General features: G+C 36.8%; 2 protein-coding genes across 2 annotated transcripts; both read right to left on the minus strand.

Annotated features, from left to right (window-relative positions):
* Positions 1 to 4,318: 4,318 nt before the first annotated feature.
* Positions 4,319 to 5,377, minus strand: LOC148297967 (uncharacterized). The gene has a single exon (XM_088249210.1). It carries the CDS (start codon positions 5,375 to 5,377, stop codon positions 4,319 to 4,321), a length of 1,059 nt encoding a protein of 352 aa, XP_088105336.1.
* A 4,866-nt stretch (positions 5,378 to 10,243) lies between these two features.
* Positions 10,244 to 13,733, minus strand: LOC110761921 (pumilio homolog 12-like). The gene is made up of 6 exons (XM_021964503.2): positions 12,840 to 13,733; positions 12,551 to 12,713; positions 11,469 to 11,632; positions 11,120 to 11,378; positions 10,718 to 10,851; positions 10,244 to 10,582 (listed from the first exon to the last, which is right to left on the minus strand). Exons 1-5 carry the CDS (start codon positions 13,571 to 13,573, stop codon positions 10,735 to 10,737), a joined length of 1,437 nt encoding a protein of 478 aa, XP_021820195.1. The 5' UTR covers positions 13,574 to 13,733; the 3' UTR covers positions 10,244 to 10,582; positions 10,718 to 10,734.
* Between the last annotated feature and the right edge of the window lie 6,288 nt (positions 13,734 to 20,021).

Consider the following 20,021-nt stretch of genomic DNA (forward strand, 5'->3'; position numbering starts at 1 on the left):
ATAAAATAAAATAATTAGAGTATGGAATTACCACTGAAAAATGATAGTGGAATTATATCTTTTCTTGTGGCGTTTGCACAGATTGAATCTCCTCTCAAATAGAAACTCACTCAATAGTATTCAAATCTCACTCTCCTTTTCTTTCTTCTCTTCTGATGGTGTACATTACAAATGAACGAACAGGCCTATTTATAGGCGCTTCTGAAGTTTTCTCGTGAGTGTACAGTGCAAAGTTTCTGCCTCAATTTCAAACCATCACTTTCATCCGTGAGTGTACAGTGAAATTTTTTGCCTCATTTTCAAACTTCATAATTGATTGTGGGCTCCACTTCCACTATTTATAACACTCCCCCTTGGAGACCACATATCCCTAGATTAGTTGCCTCATTAAAACCTTGCCTGGAAAAACCCAGTGGGAAAAAACCGAAGCGTAGGGAAAAGAGTACAACCTTACTTGGGACATTAGAGTAATGTGAAGTGCGCACATGTTGCCTCGTTAAAACCTTGCTAGGAAAAACCCAGTGGGAAAAACCCTAGTCGAAGGAAAAAGAGTACAACGCGCTTATGTCCTGTGTTAGAGGACTCTTGAATGCTCCCCCTAATTTTGCATGCTCCAACTTGATTGCTTGCAGAGTTGTCGTAATCCGATGCCATGTACTAGCTTCTGGAATGTGCACTTGGGTAAAGACTTGGTGAAGAGATCTGCCAAGTTATCGCTTGAACGGATTTGTCTGACTTTGATTTCTTGATTCTTCTGAAGCTCATGTGTGTAGAAAAAACTTTGGTGATATGTGCTTGGTCCGGTCACCCTTGATGTACCCTCCTGTGATTTGAGCAATACAAGTTGCATTGTCTTCATTTAGAATGGTTGGAGTGTCCGTTGCTGAGGGCAAAGCACATGTGCTTCGAATGTAATGAATCATTGATCTTAACCAAACGCATTCACGACTGGCTTCATGGAGGGCAAATATTTCTGAGTGATTGGAAGATGTGGCTACCAACGTTTGCTTTGTTGAGCGCCATGAGATTGCAGTTCCTCCACATGTAAATACATACCCAGTTTGTGAGCGTCCTTGATGTGGATCAGAGAGATATCCTGCATCAGCATACCCAACAATACTCGGGGCATTGGTCAATTCACTGGAATAGAATAAGCCCATGTCGGTCGTTCCACGAAGATATCGTAGAATATGTTTAACACCGGTCCAATGTCGACTTGTTGGAGCAGAGCTGTATCTTGCTAACAAATTTACTGAAAATGCTATGTCAGGTCTGGTACATTGTGCTAAATACATTAAAGCACCTATTGCACTAAGATATGGTACTTCTGAACCAAGGACCATTTCATCATCCCCTTTTGGGCGATATGGATCTTTCTTAGTGTCGAGCGACCAAACGATCATCGGAGTGCTAAGTGGATGGGCTTTATCCATGCCAAACCTCTTTAATACTTTTTCAGTATAATTTGATTGATGCACCAAAATTCCATCAGCACTGTGCTCAATCTGTAGGCTAAGACAATATTTTGTCTTTCCAAGATCTTTCATCTCAAATTCACGTTTGAGATAATCAGCAGTCTTTTGGAGCTCTTTAGGAGTTCCAATTAGATTCATATCATCAACATAGACTGCCACTATTGCAAATTCAGACTCTGATTTCTTAATAAACACACATGGGCAGACAGGATCATTTGTGTATCCTTCCTTCAGTAAATACTTGCTGAGACGATTATACCACATTCGCCCAGATTGTTTTAACCCATATAATGATCTTCTCAATTTGATTGAGAACATGGCTCGTGGTTTATCACTGGCTGCATCGGGCAGCTTAAGTCCTTCTGGGACTTTCATGTATATGTCTGTATCCAACTCTCCATACAGATATGCGGTAATGACATCCATAAGTCTCATTTCAAGTTTTTCTGAAACCGCTAAGCTTATCAAGTAACGGAACGTAATTGCGTCCATTACTGGGGAGTATGTTTCCACATAATCAATTTCAGGCCTTTGTGAAAAACCTTGCGCAACAAGTCGTGCTTTATACCTTGCAATCTCATTGTTCTCATTGCGCTTTCTTGTAAATACCCACTTGTAACCTACAGGGTTCACATTAAGTGGGGTTGGAACAATAGGTCCAAAAACACTCCTTTTTTTTCCAAAGAGTCTAATTCTGCCTGGATTGCATCTTTCCATTTAGGCCAATCCTGTCTCTGTGTGCATTCATCAATGGAGCAAGGCTCAACATCATCAACTTTTATGATCTCAGTAGCCACTAAGAATGCAAATATATTATCGATGATTATCTCATTTCTGTTCCACAATTCATTAGTGGATGCATAATTTATGGAGATTTCTTGGCTTTCAGGTACAGCTACCACTTCAGGAGCACGTGTCTCATCAAGGACATTTTCCTTCTCAGGAAGTACCCGTCCCTCATGGGGGGAATTTGAAACATGAATTATGGGCTCTCCATTTATTTCATTTGCATTCATGTTGGCCATCAACTTCCTCTTTCGAGGAACTGAGTCCTTTGAGCCTAGTGGTCTGCCACGCTTCAAGCGTGCAACAGATGAGCCGGTTGCTGGCGCATTGCCTTCTTTATTATGAACATCAATCCTTGCAGGTGCATTTGCAGCTGGGATATGTGATTTCATCACTTTCGTTGCATCATTAAATGCATCTGGCATCTGATTCGCAATGCTTTGGAGGTGAACGATCCTTCTCACTTCGTTTTCGCATTGAGCGGTACGAGGATCGAGATGAAGCAAAGTGGGTACATCCCATGATAATTCACGTCGTTCTTCATGAACGAGTTTGCCTTGTTCTTTAAGAACAGATTTTTCTCCCCCTAATAATGGAAAAATTGTCTCATCAAAATGACAATCCACGAATCGTGCCCTAAAGATATCACTAGTCAAGGGCTCCAGATATCTGATGATAGATGGTGAATCAAAGCCAACATAAATTCTCAATCTGCGTTGAGGGCCCATCTTAGTACGTTGCGGTGGTGCAATAGGCACATAAACCGCACAACCAAAGACTCTTAAATGTGAAACATTTGGTTGATTACCCAACACAAGCTGTATTGGAGAATATTGATTGTTGGTGATGGGCCTCAACCGCACCAGAGATGCTGCATGTAAAATGGCATATCCCCAAGCAGAAACTGGCAACTTTGTTCTCATTAGCAATGTGCGTGCTATTAATTGAAGACGCTTAATCAAAGCTTCTGCCAAGCCATTTTGAGTATGAACATGGGGAACAGGATGTTCAATGTCAATGCCTAACGACATGCAGTAATCATCAAAAGTCTGAGATGTAAATTCACCAGCATTATCGAGTCTAATGGACTTGATGGGATAATCTGGGAATTGGGCTCGTAATTTAATTATCTGAGCCAAGAGCCTAGCAAATGCCATATTCCGAGTGGACAAAAGGCAAACATGTGACCATCGGGTAGATGCATCCACCAAAACCATAAAGTACCGAAATGGTCCACATGGAGGATGAATAGGCCCACAAATGTCCCCTTGAATTCTCTGTAAAAATGATGGGGATTCAATATCAACCTTTGGTTGTGATGGTCTGATTACCAACTTCCCTTGTGAACAAGCTTGACAAAAGCTGTCATTTGATACCATAATATGTTTTATCAATAAGGGATGTCCTTCAGAGTTGGTAATGATCCTACGCATCATGGTGGATCCAGGATGACCCAACCGGTCATGCCAAAGCTTGAAAGTATTTGAGTCAATGGACTTTTGATCCATGACACTATGTGCCTCAATTGTCCGTATGGTTGTATAGTACAACCCTGATGAGAGCGCACAAAGCTTTTCCAATATACGCTTTTGGGTATCATTGGAAATAATACAAAGATATTCCATGTTTTTCTCATTCTTCGTTTCAACATGGTAACCATTCAAACGAATATCTTTGAAACTCAACAGATTTCTTCTGGAGTTAGATGAATACAAGGCATCTTGAATGGACAGTATTGTCCCATTTGGTAACATAACTTGGGCTATGTCTGAGCCTTCAATCAGGTCTGTAGGTCCTGATATGGTTGTTACCTTTACTTTTGTAAGCATCAATTTTGAGAAATACTTTCGATCTCGAAGGATTGTATGAGTAGTTGCACTGTCTGCAAGACAAATATCTTTGCTGGAGCTCTTGTTTTGGGGGCATCCATAATTTACATCCATGCCTTCAAATAAAATAAGTTGAATCAACAATCATTCAAAACATTGCCACTTTTATTGAAGGCAGAAAGGAAAATAAACAGTGCTTCAGATAATACAAGTGGTACATGAAGGAATTTAATCCAGTTCGGACCCATAAATTTCATTCCCCCTTTCAGTAACAAAATCGAAAACATCTAGATGCGTCTTGTCTAAACGACGCGATATTTCCGATGAGCCGTCTATGGCTGGCGGATCTGGTGCAACATAATTTGTCTCCACTTTTCTGTTTTTAAGTGAAGTTTGATAAAGATCCGCCAAGTGCCTCGGCGTACGACATGTACGCATCCAATGTCCCTTTGCACCACATCTGTAACAAGCTCTTTCATTATTTCTAGGCACATAGCTTGTTTGTGTTTTTCCCCTATTTCTGGGTGCATTTTTGCCATTCATGGATGGATTGTTTCTTGGCCCCAAGCTGTATGAGTGAGCACCACGATCTTTTCTACTCCCTTGCCATCGGCCACGTTTGCCTCCTCGCCAACGTTTGTGGATACTGCCACAAGATGAGGTGGTATTCACTTCCCGAGATGCAACATTTATTTCAGGAAGTGGTGCTGAGCCTGTTGGGCGAGATTGGTGATTTTTCAATAAAAGCTCGTTGTTCTGCTCAGCAAGCAAGAGGCAAGATACAAGTTCTGAGTACTTTGTGAAACCACTATGCCTATATTGCTGTTGCAGAAGCACATTTGAGGCATGAAATGTACTCAGAGTTTTTTCGAGCATATCTTCCTCAGATATATTTTCACCACATAATTTCATAAGGGAGGTGATCCTGTGCATAGCTGAGTTGTATTCGGACACTGTCTTGAAGTCTTGAAATCTCAAGTGTGTCCATTCATATCTAGCTTTTGGGAGAGTCACCGTCTTCTGATGATTGTATCTCTCACACAAGGCTTTCCACAGGACCAATGGTTCATCAATCACCACATATTCGCTCTTCAGCGCTTCATGAATGTGGCGGCGAAGGAAAATCATGGCATTCGCATTTTCCTCAGGTGATGCATCACTTCCATCTTCAATGGCTTTGCCAAGGCCATTAGCACGCAGATGGATCTTGGCATCCAGGACCCATGATAGGTAATTGTCCCCAGAAAGCTCTAGGGCAGCGAATTCCAATTTAGCCAGATTTGCCATCTTCAAAAGAAGAATGAGATGCATTAGAATTCGCAATAATCTTCAGGCTTAATATATTTTTGAATTTCATGCCAAAAATATTTTACTCAAAATTTCAGATTCGGGATCTGGGACATTAAGCCATTTATTAATAGGAACTTCAGGCCCTATAATTGTTTGAGGAACTCCAGGCCCTTATTTTAGTTGGTTATAAAAATAAAGTGCTATAAATTTGCTGGTATGAACGATAAACCCACACCATACTTTGAATGAAAGTAAATGTGCAGTAAAGTAAATTCATAAAGTAAATTGCTTGCTGTATGGACGTTAATCCCGCACCATACTTTAAATAAAAGTAAATGTGCGGTAAAGTAAACGTGCGATAAAGTAAATGCATAAAGTAAATTGCTTGCTGTATGGACGTTAATCCCGCCCCATACTTTAAATAAAAGTAAATGTGCTGTAAAGTAAACGTGCTGGTATGGGCACTAATCCTGCTCCATACTTTTAATAAAAGAAATAAAAGGCAGTTGTGTGGACGATAAACCCGCTCCACACTTTAAATAAATACTGTCATATGGGTAATAAACCTACATCATACAGTAAATAAAATAAGTGTGGGAATAAAACCACCACTTAAAAATATATGAGGTGAAACCGTTCATAAGGTTATTGGTGGGTTCTTATTAACACCACAATCAAATGATATAATATAATAGTATATTATCATAGTCCAGTAAAGTTTACGTGGGCCTTATATAATATGTATGCATTAAAAAAAAAAAAAATCATACTATAATAATATTATATGATGATTTGTGTTACAACGCGATGGGTAATGAAAATTACACCACCATAAAACAACAGAATGTGGTATAAAACCGTGCCATTCCAAATTATATTACAAAGAAATAAATTAAGCAAACATGGATGAAACAACACAAAAATTGTGAGAACACAAAAAAGAAAGTTTGCATGTCATCGTAGTAGTAGAGTGAGAGGAGACATATGACGGAGAGGAGAAAGAGGAATAACCACATAGTGTTGAGCTGAGAAAATTTAACAGTGGAGAGACTATCGTGCTGATAACGTGTTATAAAATAAAATAATTAGAGTATGGAATTACCACTGAAAAATGATAGTGGAATTATATCTTTTCTTGTGGCGTTTGCACAGATTGAATCTCCTCTCAAATAGAAACTCACTCAATAATATTCAAATCTCACTCTCCTTTTCTTTCTTCTCTTCTGATGGTGTACATTACAAATGAACGAACATGCCTATTTATAGGCGCTTCTGAAGTTTTCTCGTGAGTGTACAGTGCAAAGTTTCTGCCTCAATTTCAAACCATCACTTTCATCCGTGAGTGTACAGTGAAATTTTTTGCCTCATTTTCAAACTTCATAATTGATTGTGGGCTCCACTTCCACTATTTATAACAGAACATTTATATGAGATGAGTGATTTTGCAACTGTTACATATCTCCTAAAATAGTAGTTGAATCCTCATTTTCGAAAATTACTAGGCAATAAGCGCCGCTAACATTTGTATTCTGAGATGTAAGGGCACATGATGTGAAACAGAGGACAGAAAATACAATACATCAAGATGTGCATGTTTAATAAATACAGTGATGGAAAAAGGATCGTGGGCACACGTAATGCATGTGCAATGTGATCGAGGGAGAAAAGTGAAACGAGGGAATGTGGGATATAAGAGATATAAGAGATAAAAGGGTCATGCTAGGGAGACCAACTTGGGAGACCAACTTGGGTACCAACTCTCTAATAGAGGTGGAGCCCACCAATACAATGGGTCCCACGCTCTATTAGAGAGTTGGTATCCCAAGTTGGTCTCCCAAGTTGGTCTCCCTAGCATTTTCCGAGATAAAATGGTATATAAGAGAAAAGCTCAAGAACAATAAATTATCCAGTTACCAGGAACATGTAGTTCTCTGGAGACAATGATAACTTCTGTCCATTACTGAATACCATATCAACCGGTGGAAAGAATTTGTGTAGCTGAGTGACATAAAGCACAATTCCATGTTAAACTTTCAGATGAAAACCTAAGCCAATCAATAAATCAAGAGCCGTAAAACTCAAGTTGTGCAAGTTTTCTACAGCAATTACCTTCCAGCACCTGCAAAACAAATATCAGGAAATGTGCAGATTATGAGGGAGATGCGTTTGGGCCTGGGATTTGTTTCAGGAAACGCATCTCCCTCATAATCTGCACATTGCCCAAAAGGAAAGTTACCATCATTTGATGATTCAATGGAGTATATGTTAGATATTAAGACATGAGATTAAATGTAATTGCTGATCTGGCATTTTAATTAGGAGTTGTTATCTTATCTTAGCTGTCAGTCTGTTAGCATCTGTTAGCAGATTAGTTAGCTGATTAGCTTAGTCCTTAAAAGAGTTTAAAAGAGTTTAAAAGTTTGGGTGTATTCAATTCATATTTTAAAAGAGTTTGTAAAAATTTGGGTGTATTCAATTCATATTTCAATTTTTATTAAAAAAATACATCGCAATCTAGGTGTATTCAATTATGACTTTTTAAAAGTCAAACAAAATTTAAGTGTATTCAAAAGGTAATTTATTTTGAAGAAATTAATAAGTTGCCCGATTTCGTTAGAAAATAAAGTGGTAAGTACAAATACAAAAGGCTTTGACAAATCTTATGTGAACCCTAGAAACTTTGAACGTGCTCTACGCTTTCCAGTCCTTGAACGTGTGTGCTTGTCAAGTAAAGGTAAAAAATCTCTTCTCTTTTTCTACGCTTTCCAGTGCTTGAATAATTGCTGTTGCTATATGTTTGTACCATATCTGACCCTCTACTCATCCAATGACACGTGGACCAGAGAAACTCCCCAAGTGCCCAAGGCTCCGAACAATCAGCATCGGCTACCGATGATATTGTCTCAAAGCAGCAAATGGTCGCTACAGGCCCAGCATAGTCTACAATCGGTATCTCCTACCGTTTCTGCAGAATCAACCTCGAAGCACCCGCCCGAAATATCTAAGGACTCGTGTCAACCTCATAGGGCCCTCCCACGAGTCCCACATCGAAATTAAGTACCAAGAGCATACAAAATGCCCTATATAAAGAGGCCCCTTCACTACAATACAAGGGTAAGACTTTTCAGCTTGACTTTTATATTAATATCCTGTTAACAGCAAAAGCTCTTAAAAAACAATCTTACTTTGACATCGAAGGGTCTTAGGCTGGTTCCACACCGGATCCATAGACCTTACGAGTCTCGGCTTCCTTCTATTCAGGATCAGCATCCATGGACAGGAAGAATCCGCATCCAACGCTCAATCGATCTCTCGATCGTCCACATCACTTGTAAGTTGCACTCATCTCTATCTAATCAGTTTTAGCGCCAACACTATACATCATCATATATCCAAGCAATTGCTGTTGCTTGTATTCGATGCACATCATGTATGAATAGTTGAATAGTTATTGTTGCCGTCATATATTAGGCTGCTGTTTCACGAGCTGCCTGCCTATACACTTACAACATCTTTATCTTATTAAGAAAATGAAATAGGGTTTGCACGTCTGCCTTATTACCAAGCAATTGCTGTTTCTACTTTTCCTTCTTTTTTCTTTTTTTTGGTTGCTGTTTTTTTTTTTTCTGTACTTTTTCTACATCATCCTTTTTTTTGTTGTTGTTCATCAAATATCGATAGGCTTCTTCATCTACAATCATCCTTCTTTTTTTTTTGTTGCTATTCATCAAATATCAATAACTTATGAGTATTGCTTGTGTTACAATGTTATATGTGCACTTCAGATTTTTTTTTGTTATTAATGGAGATGGAAGAAGTAGATGAAGTACTATATAATGAAGAAATCAACGAAGAAAAAGAAGAAGAGGAAATGGACGATGTAGAATTAGAGAAACATGATTATGAAACCATTAAGATATTGTTGATGGCAACAGAAGCAATAGCTCAAGTGCTCAATGCTTTAATGGCTCTCATACATGATGGTCATATTGAACGTTCTTTAGCTCGACGCCCAATTTCATTTTTTTGTCATGAAATTACTTTTATGTTTTTACTTTTGCTTATTTTTCATAAACATGCAGACATAAATCCTTATTTGGTTGCACATTTGAACAAATTAGATGCCTTTTTTTTTAAAATTTTCTTTGGATGTATTGATTTGGAAGTTCAATAGCTCAAATGTTTTTGTAAAGGTACTTTTCTCTTTTGAAAATCTAGAAAAACCATAAATAGCCCCAAAAAAAAAAGAAAAAAAGAAAAAAAGAAAAAAAATATATTTTAGAACTCTAATCAACTCTTTTAAAATCTACGATAAAACTCTAACAAACACCATCAAAATCAATCTAGGAATTCAATCAAACTCTATGTGGAGTTGATAGAAATCAATTGAACTACATTGAACTCTACAAACTTTATAACTCCATTGAACTCAACTAAAAACGAACCTTTGTCGATTTTCAAAAGACAACAACCTTCTCGGGTGTACTTCGGTTCCAATTCAGCCTATCTTAATCCAATTTATATATAATCTAGTTAAAATTCATCTGCAAATTCCAATCAATTAAGTATGAAATTTAGGTTTAGCCCATATGAGTTGGAAAAGGCCTTAAAATACTACGTGGCCACCTGGTACATCTGTAGTATTCTATAATTTATTCCTTTCGCGGGCACAAGAATTGTATTCTTTTTACGGTCCTTACATAAAGTTGAATTGTTGATCAAACCATAATAAGTGAAAGAAAAAAAAATCATGCACAAATGAACTTCCTATATCAACCTAACAATGGAATAAACTTTGAAGGATAACATGCTATTATTTATAATTTGAGAGTGAAAATTTCCCTCATGTCAAACACAATAGCATCCGAAACTGAACCTTTATATCTGTAAGAACAACTAACAAGAAGAGAAACAATCCCCTGAGTTTAACACGAGTAGATGAATTCAGAAACAATTTCTAATATAACACTGAGTACAACAATGGGGGATCTCAATATACAAAACCTATACCCAAAAACCAAAACAGTGGGAATTAAGATCACCGAACTCTACGGTTTAGAAACACACATTGTATCATCCCTTTCTGATCCCCTTGAAGGATTTTGATATTACAAACCTAAAGTTAGCTCCTATCCAGCTGCTCCAATGAACGAATCCTTGCATCCCTACAAGAGTGACATTGAAAAGTAGGGAGAAAAAGCACTGCAAGATGACGACACAACACAACAGGACAGTGAGGAAATCATTCCATCGAAAGTTCAAATGGGACAGAACAACAGAAACAACAAAATGCCAGGCACACTAGAGTTGCATTTTTATTTCTTGTTAATGGAATACCTTGTATTTGTCCATCTCTACATATGTTGCAAGCTCCTATCGCACCAAGCAAGTACCTTTTGTCCATAATAATTGCCGCGCATGACGTGGGAGTTTAATTGAACCAAATTTAATAGAGCATTATGGTAGAGACCCTGTGCTTGCGCAATAAATGAGAAATTAAATCAAATCATTAGAGCTTAATCAAAATCATCTAGGTTTAAGAGACAACTGGACGTATCAAAAGACGATAAGTTGACAGGTTAATCAAATGAAGTAATTTGAACAATATGGGCAAGTGAAAATATCCAAACGCAGTCCCGCCTTGCTGACACAATATATGTCATAAATTTGTAAGGATAACAAGAACTTCTGTGTATCTAAACAATTTGTTAATTGATATGCAGATTCAGATGATCTAACCTTCGAAACTGACAGTGCTGTCTGGATGACATAGTTTCCAAAAGGATGTAAAAGAAGCATTGAAACGTTCCGATTTGTAAGCAACTCAAAAATAATTTGTGAAGACTTTTCTTCCCCTGAATCTAACAAGCACTTCTCCACAACATTGCTGCCATACTTATTGCAAGAGAGAGACATATAACTGCCTCGAAGTTGCCTCAGAAGATTTTCTGTGATTTGTGGCATCCTCAACCCCAGTAAATGTTGCAGCACGTAGTTTCTAGGGTATAGGAACAATAAAATAGAACAATAAATAAAGATCATGATTGATATTTTTAAAAAGTATGGATAACGTTTCATAGGAACAAACCCATAACGATCTACTGCTAGAACTATTGCTTTTACTGTTATCGCAGCAACCAGACGCTCTCTGTTTTGTCCATTAGAGTGTTCAACACACTTCTGTAGCACACAACAGCCGCTTTTATCTTTTGCGATTTCACAACAGTTATTTGCCACCACATGCAGAAGATGCTGCCAACAAAAATTTTGCCAGATAATCAAGATACTACACCTTTCCCTTGTACTTAAGGAAAGTGAAATCATGGACTAGTTACAAAGGGCTTCTGAAACATTGGTGTAAGCAACATAGAAAGATTGGTGCTTGTTTACTACCAAATATTTTATCACCAAGTGAGTTGATCTCTTTATTATGCATGTCAACTTACATTTGATGGTTAACTTACGAGGATACTTTAAAATAAAAAGTTTGGGATGAGGATAGAAATGTCAAAATATGATGTGGAACAAAATATGTTTTGTTAGAAACACCGTGATAAGAGAAGTAAATATGAAAAAGAAGGATGCGTATTAAGAATAAGGATAATCTAAATAACCTTCAGTTACAAGAATCCATCATGCGATCCTTGGATATAAAACTCATGCGCTTCACTGAAATTTTAGAAGTAATAAGCCTAAACTTTTGGTTGTTTTATTAGGGTGCCAGGCTTCAAGCTAGTCACATATGCAGTCAAAAAGTAAATTCCCAATGAGCGTATCACACCCTTTGTTTGAATGAAACATGACCAATAATAGCCAATTACATATTAAACTTTCAAATTGTGTTATCAATAGTTTACCTTTATAACGACTACAAAGACAAGATATTCTAACCAACATGACATGATGGTATAGCTGATAAATTTCAGGTGCATGGATGATATGTTTCCTGCTTTCGAGGGCTAATCGGCTAATGTTCCAGCTTTTCGCAAGCTGTGGATTGGCTTAGAATCATAATTTTAATGATCAAAAGCAAGTACTGAAGGGGGATTCTTGCAAGATGTCACTCATCATGAAAATGACATGAGCAGAACTAGCAAAACATCAACTCCAAATGCAACATGAACAAAATATTCGGATAATTGCAAATCGCCCAAACAGGAGAGAACATACCTCATTGTCTTGAACAGAGAAATGCTCTAAGCAATGCTCGATCACATGTTGACCATTGCTGTTCTTACTCAATGCAACAACACCAGGACTCAGAGCTCTCATAATCAGAGTGATTTGCTCTTTGGTGGAAACATACTTCAACAATTTCTGTACAGATCGAGTCCTGTCACACGAAAGATAAGAAAACCATTATACTAATAAAAAAAAAACCAAAACAACTATTTGGTCAGCAATCTTACAACAATTGAATTATTAACACATGCAAACAACAACTAGGCACCAACCATACCCGCGAGTGTCAAGGGAAATACAAATAAGCTGCAAATCATTTTTCTTGGTCAACATTAAAAGCATTTGGGTCCTCTGCTCTTCACTGCAGACCTCCACAAGCTTCTGAATAACGTAATTCCCATGAGGGTCAAGCATCAAAGTGGCCACATGTTCTAGAACCTCCAAGAATATCAAATCAATCAATTCTTTGTTTGGTACAGCCTCCATTGCTCTTTGTAAGCAACGACAACCGTCTTGGTCCGTGGCCAGAAAGGCTACCCTCCCACGCAAATCAGCCACAGACCAGCCATTTAGGGACGCTTGCAACCAATGTGGGCTATTATCAGAATGTTGATTTAAATTGGACACAAAGCCATTCGAGCAATCAATATCAGACTGAACCCAGCAATCTTGAAGACCCAAATGCGAAAGAACCCCATTACCGCCACTATTTAAGTTCAGACTCTGCAGCTCGTCGTTGCAAAATGGGATAAAATTTTCCCCACCCAACCCATGATCGTTTATTGGGTATTTTATCAAAGACCCATTACTGCAATCGCCGTCAAAGCGAGAAAGCTGCGGCTGGCGGCAAAAAGGTGAGACTTTGAGGCGAGAAAAAGCAGCTTCTAGGGTTTGATCAAAATGGGATTCTCCAATGGGGTTCTGCGATGAACTTCCGGACACACATTCCGGCAACGGAGATTGTGGAATACGAAGCGATTCCGTGTCCAGAAAACACCGAAAACCCTCCATTCTCCGTCTTAACAGCGAAGATAAACAACTCCAGAAAGTTTACAAGATTTTTTGAGAGTTGGGGTTCTAGATTGAGGAGAGAAAGGGGTGGAGGAGCTAGAGATATATATTGAGGAATATATTTTTGAGTTTCGGTAGTAAATTTGGGGGATTTTGAAGAGGAAAATGTTAGGAAGAGTTTGAATGTGGTTGGGAAATTGCTTGACTGACTTTACCGTAGGTGATTGGGTTGTAGACTGATACTAAAACTGGGACTGGGAGAGTTTTTTTCGGCCTCTGAGTTTGCATGCAATTTATGGAAACTTTTCATGCGAGAAAGCGTGAAGAAAGTTGCCTGTGTACGCGGCGTATGTCTGTCACCTAAAATAATGGGCTCTCTCTCTCATTGACCAATAGCCTTGTTGCATTTCATGGTCTTGGTCTCTTTTTTGGTTGTGCGCTTTCATTTCTTCTGTGTTTTTATTATTTGTCTAGTTTAAAAATAAATATAAAAAACGCCAAAGCTTCTCAGGTACTTTTGTGAGTGAATTTCCAATTAAAAAAGTTATGCGTGTGACTTGTGAATGATTGATGCAAACAAATAGATGATTTGAATATGACTAATGGGAAGGAGACTATATTTATAGACCATTACTATCTTGAATATGACTAATGGTAGGGAAGACTATATTTTTAGACCATTACTATCTTTCTAATAGACTTGGAATCCACAAATAATAATATAGTGGCCCCATCTCTATTAATTAGATGGTACATACATATCAATGTATTTACATTAATTTTAAGGGTCATGCTAGAGAGATCATTTTAAAAAACCAACTTGTGTACTATCTCTCTAATTAAAGTGGAGCCCACCAATACAATGGGTTCCACCTCTATTAGGGAGATGGTATACAAGTTGGTCTCTAAAGATAGTCTCCTTAGCATTTTCCTAATTTTAAAGGTCTTACTAATTCCAATTGGCACCTGGAAAGTCGTTTTGATTCAACTTACTCGTTAAGTCACTTAAGGTCAGTTTGACAACCATTTCAGTTTTCTTTTTTCATTTTTTTTAAAAAACTAAAAACTTATTTGGTATCTAATTTCAATTTTCCAAAAAAGTTAAAAGTTAAAACTGAACACAAGTTGTTTGGTAACTTATTTTAGTTTTTAGTTTTATGTGAAATTTGAATTTTATTTTTTGGGGGATCCAATTGTGAATTTCAAATCATAGAATGAAAGTGTATGTTACAAAGAGCTCGTAGTATTTTTTAGTGAATTTTTTGGAATGAAGAGCTGTGAGTTTTGGATATGAAGCTCCCGAGGCTTGGAATGGGTTTGTGGCCAAACGCAAGAAATCGAAAGGCCAAGTCCAAGTCGGGAGGTCCCAAATACCAAGTTTGGGTAATTATAGTGCATTTCCGTAATGGGAATCAATATGAGGAGTTGAATTCCGATTACGGACTACTTATGTGTTTACTTCACATAAAGGAATGAAAAAGCAAGCGGGCCCTACACAAAATTAGGAATTCAACTCATGATTTTGGAGAAATTGGACTCTTTGCTGGATAACTAGCCCATTATGAACCCATCTTTTTTACCCATTTTATCCTCACAATTTTTTAAATTTCAAATTTATCATCCAATTTAACCCAATAATTATTTAGAACAAGTGCATTTTAGTAATCAAACTAGTTTCAATTCCGATTCATGATAATTTAGTAAACAACTTTAATGAGAATATTGATTCCAACTCCCCCTTAATTCAATTCCTCTTAACTTGATTGCAAATTAGTAAACATGTCATTTGTAAATGAAAAGGAGCGCAAATTTTTTTTAAAAAAAATTAACTAAAAACACTTTCAAGTTGTGTTAAAAAGTATTTCTAGCATTACTCTATGGCCCCATTTGGTTCACAGAACGAATTTGAGGGGAAATCACTTCCCAAGGGATGAGAAATGAAGATTCATTTCCCATGTTTGGTAATCCTGAGAAAGTAATCAAGAAATATTACTTTATTTCCTTTCACATGTTTGGTTTGTGTAAGAATGCAAAACAAAGTTTGTTTAATTTTTCAATTATACCCATATGAAATTAAATAAACAAAGAATGCATTTAATGCTATATTGTAATTCTAAATTGTTAATGGGGACAATATGGTCATGAGAAATGTGTATTTAATGTTGGCTTATTTTTCCAAACTTTCACATGAGGAAGAAAACAAAAACCAATGGGGGAGGAGGGCATCACTTTCCCCCTACTTTCTCATGTGCAAGACAACAATTTTCCATGCCTGGACTTACCAAATATGGAAAAGCAATTGATTTCCCAAGAACCAAACAGAGCCGATATGATTAGGAACTATTTCCAGCATTACTCTATCTGATTAGGTTCCATACTAACATATTTAGTATTTCAATACAAAAATGCAGTGTGCATGTCACACAGGTTTGGTTTTCTGGCAGAGACTTCCTTCTTCACCATCAAATCCCACTTTCCCCTCTCTCTCCCTTTCCTTTATTTATTCCTCTCTCTCTCTCTCTCTGCTGGGCGGCCTACAAGGTCTATGGCTTGGTCATATTTGAGAGAGAGTTGCAGAGAGATTAGATTTGAGAGTTGCATCTAACTCTTGTTAGCCTTCATTTCCTTCAATGAAATATCACATTTCACTAGCGGAAAGAAACGATTAAGGAAAAAAAAAAATTCAACTTTTCCTTTGGGTGCTAAATTATACTATGGTGGCCGCATGTTGTGCATTTCGAAATTGAAAAAATTCCTAAACACCAAACAACCATGACAAATACACTTAAAACACATAATGGACGAGTTAATAAAAGTAGGGTAACACAATAACATTACACATTTAAAGTTTTTTTTACTCGTCTAAAATGGGTTCTACATAATTTCATAATCTCATCTCATAGATCACCTATCATATAAGTGAACAAAGAAAACAATTGACTTCTCTAATATTAAGAAGAATGCTAGTTACATTTCCTCAGCCTTTCTCATTCAGTTTGTGTCACATGTATTCCAGTCAAATGTATTCCACTAACACATAAATCTATGTAATTAATGCAAAGTAATGATATTTTGCTAATAAAGAGAATAAAAAGTTAGTTGAACATATTAAATACATAGATTGCCACGTGTATTCTACTAACACATAAATCTATGTATTTAATGCAAAGTAATGATATTTTGCGTGTAAATATAATAAAAAGTTGGTTGAACATATAGATTTATGTGTAAGTGGAATACAAGTGGCGCAAAACTAAATAGAAAAGACAAGAGAAGATTGAAAATATCTTTACTCACCACTTTAACCCAATGTGTATCCTCACAACATTTCTTAATACTTGACATGTGTCTATAGAGATAACCATGATTAAATTTTTTATTTTGTATTTATAAAACCATGGTTATGTATGTGGACACGTGTCAAGTTATGAAAATAGTGATAAGGATATACACCTAGAATTAAAGTGGTGAGAAAAATGTGGTGGCTAGAATTCCTCATATATTAATGCATCACTTTAGGCGTTACAACATGTCTGATTTGCCAATGCAAAGGTATACACATAAACTCTTATCAATTTTCCCTTCATGCATGCTATTTTTGTAGATTGTGAGACACGTGACCTGCAGTCCGTCCATTGATCTACAAATCCATTGTTGTACGCTTGCTGTTGGCCAATGATCAGTTCAAACCATCATTGACCCTCCTTGAGCAGTCTTTTCACCTCGCGCGCTCGCTCATGTCTATCGATGCTGTTTTGGGGTTTATTAAAAGAGTGGTGATTTCCACACTCCAATTTTATTCACTTACACTCCATTTTATAACTGAAAAAGGAGTGTAAGTGATCAAAATGGGAATGGGGAAATCATTACCCTATTAAAAAACATCGACAATTTTTCTCTTTGCTTTTGGGGTGTGGCCCCTATCCAGGGGCGGTGCGGTAAACAGGGTAGACTGGAGGCCAAATTTTTTCAAAAAAACAAAAAACTACATGTGTTATACGCCCAACCCAAAATTAAAAAAATTTAAAGGAAATCCTACACACATGATGGCCATCCATGTGTTCCTATATCTTCTCTCTCTTTCTCTTTTGGCTATGAGACTTCTTGTTTCTCTCTCTCTCTTTGCTACCCGACATCTACTTGTTTCTCCCTCTCTTTTTTTTGGGGGGTTGGGTGGGTTTCAAATTCTCACTCTATTGGCTACATCTTCTATTATCTTGGGTGGGCAACTTGGGAACTTCTTCTCATCTCCTTTTGTCAACAACAAGTATTATTCTTATTCTCTCCTTTTTCTATATATGTTTAATTACAGTTTTAATTTAAAATTGAGTATTCTAAGGTTTAATTAGGGATGAATTATAATTTTGGGATTTTGTTGAAATTAATTAGGACTTTAATTAGGGATGAATTATTCTAGGGCTTTGATTTGGGATTTTGTTAAAATTGAGTATTCTAGGGTTTAATTTGGGATGAATTATAATTTTTGATTTAGTACTGTTGAGATGCTATTATGAGAATTTGTTTGATTTTTTTATCGGTATGTTTGATTAAAATTCTTTCTACGTATTATTTATTGACGTAGAACGTTTAGCAGAGGAATTTGAAGCACAGCTTGATAGGCGCAAGGTGAAGACGAATGGGCCATGAGTATTACATGCCATGATTTAAATAGCATTCAATATGTATAATTAATCATGCAAATTACAAGTAGAATAAATAGGCAATGTAAGCGTTGCCTTAGGCATCAATTGTATTCCAAAATAATCAATATAGTCTGTGAGAATTCTCTCACTTTTCTGGTGGAATCCAGATGAATCTTTAAGGGTGAACGTGAGGATCCCTCTGTGTATCTTCTTGCTGCGTTATTTATAGGCTATCTTTTATTATGTCCAATCACAATCGGAATCCCAAGAGAATAAAGAATTTATTATCTTTTTTTTTAAGAAAAAGAATGACGGGTAATTGGTTTAAGCCTGAATTAGATAAACTTTCAACTAATTGGTCTTTGTTTTTGTATGGTTTTGGCTAAGTTATTCTATTTCGTTTTTTCGTTGAAAGTTTATCTAATTCAGGTTTGATATGGACTTACGAGTTTGGCTTTTGGTTTAAGCATTGCTACATTATTCTTTGCTATTGCTTACCAATGTCCCATTGACCAATATTTTTGTTATTTTTTGCTTTAATAGATGAAAATTTAGAGATGGGAAGCCCACAAGAAGGACTCGAAACATATAAATTTATGGAAGATACTAATGAAAATAATTCAGACTTAGTTTTCAATCCTCGAGTAGAAAATTAGGCATGTACCCAAAATTGGTCAGGAGTTTGAATCACTTGAGGAGGCCTATAACTTATATAACAAGTATGCAAAAGAAGCGGGATTTAGTGTTCCAAGTTATTGTCAGAAAATGAGTAAAACTTCTAATGACATCTTAAGAAAAGAATATGTGTGCTACAAAGAGGGAATATATTCCAAACAAGTTTCTAATGGAAGTGAAAGGCGGCGTGGTGTAGTACGAAGTGGGTGTAAGGTTAAGATTGCGATTCTAAAGGTAAGAGAAGGAACAAAATACATAATTTTTAACTTTGTGAAGGGCCACAATCATGCCTTGACAGCCCCTCAAATATTACATTTGTTGAGATTGCATCGCAACATTTCTGAAGTTAGTAAAGTATCGGCATAATGATTTGGTGATGTTAATATCCCAACACATCAACAATTTAGTCTTCTTCAAGTGCAAGCAGGAGCGATGCAAAACATTGGATATACAAAGAAAGATTTATATAACTACAAAAGACAATTGCAGAGAAAGATGAAGGGGCATGATGCACACATGTTGAGTGAGCATTTTATTGGTGAGCAAGCAAAAAATGAATCATTTTATGATAGAGGCTGACAATGATGATAGGCTTAAACATTGTTTTTGGGCTGATCCAACATCTAGAAGAGCTTATAAGTTTTATGGTGATGTGGTTGTATTTGATACCCCATACAATACTTATCGGTTTGGTTGTGGGTTTTTGAGCAATGAGACCACCGAGTCTTTTGTTGTTTGATCAATTTAAGAAAGCTATGCTTGTTGGTCCACCCAAAATAATTATTACAGATTAGGATCCAGCCATGGGAAATGCTGTTTCACAATCTTTTCCAGGAGTGTTCCATAGATATTGCATTTGACACATTTATAAGGATAAAAATAAAGAACTTCAAAGTTGTGTGTGGGAATCAGACACAAAGGAAGAATTTGAGTCAAAGTGGATGGATGTGGTCCACAAAGGTAAACTAAATGATGATGAGTGGCTATCTTCAATCTATAGAATACGTTCAAGATGGGTGTCAGCATATGTGAAAGATATTTTTTTAGCAGAAATGTCAAGTAGCCAACGAGTAGAAGGTGTTCATGCATTTTTCAAGCTATATATTTCAAAATGAAATTCTTTAATGGAT

Source organism: Prunus avium, chromosome 1 (assembly GCF_965620075.1).
Source record: "Prunus avium chromosome 1, drPruAviu1.hap1.1, whole genome shotgun sequence".
Classification (NCBI taxonomy): domain Eukaryota; kingdom Viridiplantae; phylum Streptophyta; class Magnoliopsida; order Rosales; family Rosaceae; genus Prunus; species Prunus avium.

Coding starts and splice junctions, on each gene's coding strand:
- LOC148297967 (XM_088249210.1), bottom strand. CDS start 5,377: ATGGCAAATCTGGCTAAATTGGAATTCGCTGCCCTAGAGCTTTCTGGG.
- LOC110761921 (XM_021964503.2), bottom strand. CDS start 13,573: ATGGAGGGTTTTCGGTGTTTTCTGGACACGGAATCGCTTCGTATTCCA. Junction 12,714..12,839: donor ATTTCCCTTGACACTCGCGG/GTATGGTTGGTG, acceptor TTCGTGTGACAG/GACTCGATCTGTACAGAAAT. Junction 11,633..12,550: donor TCTCTGTTCAAGACAATGAG/GTATGTTCTCTC, acceptor TTTTGTTGGCAG/CATCTTCTGCATGTGGTGGC.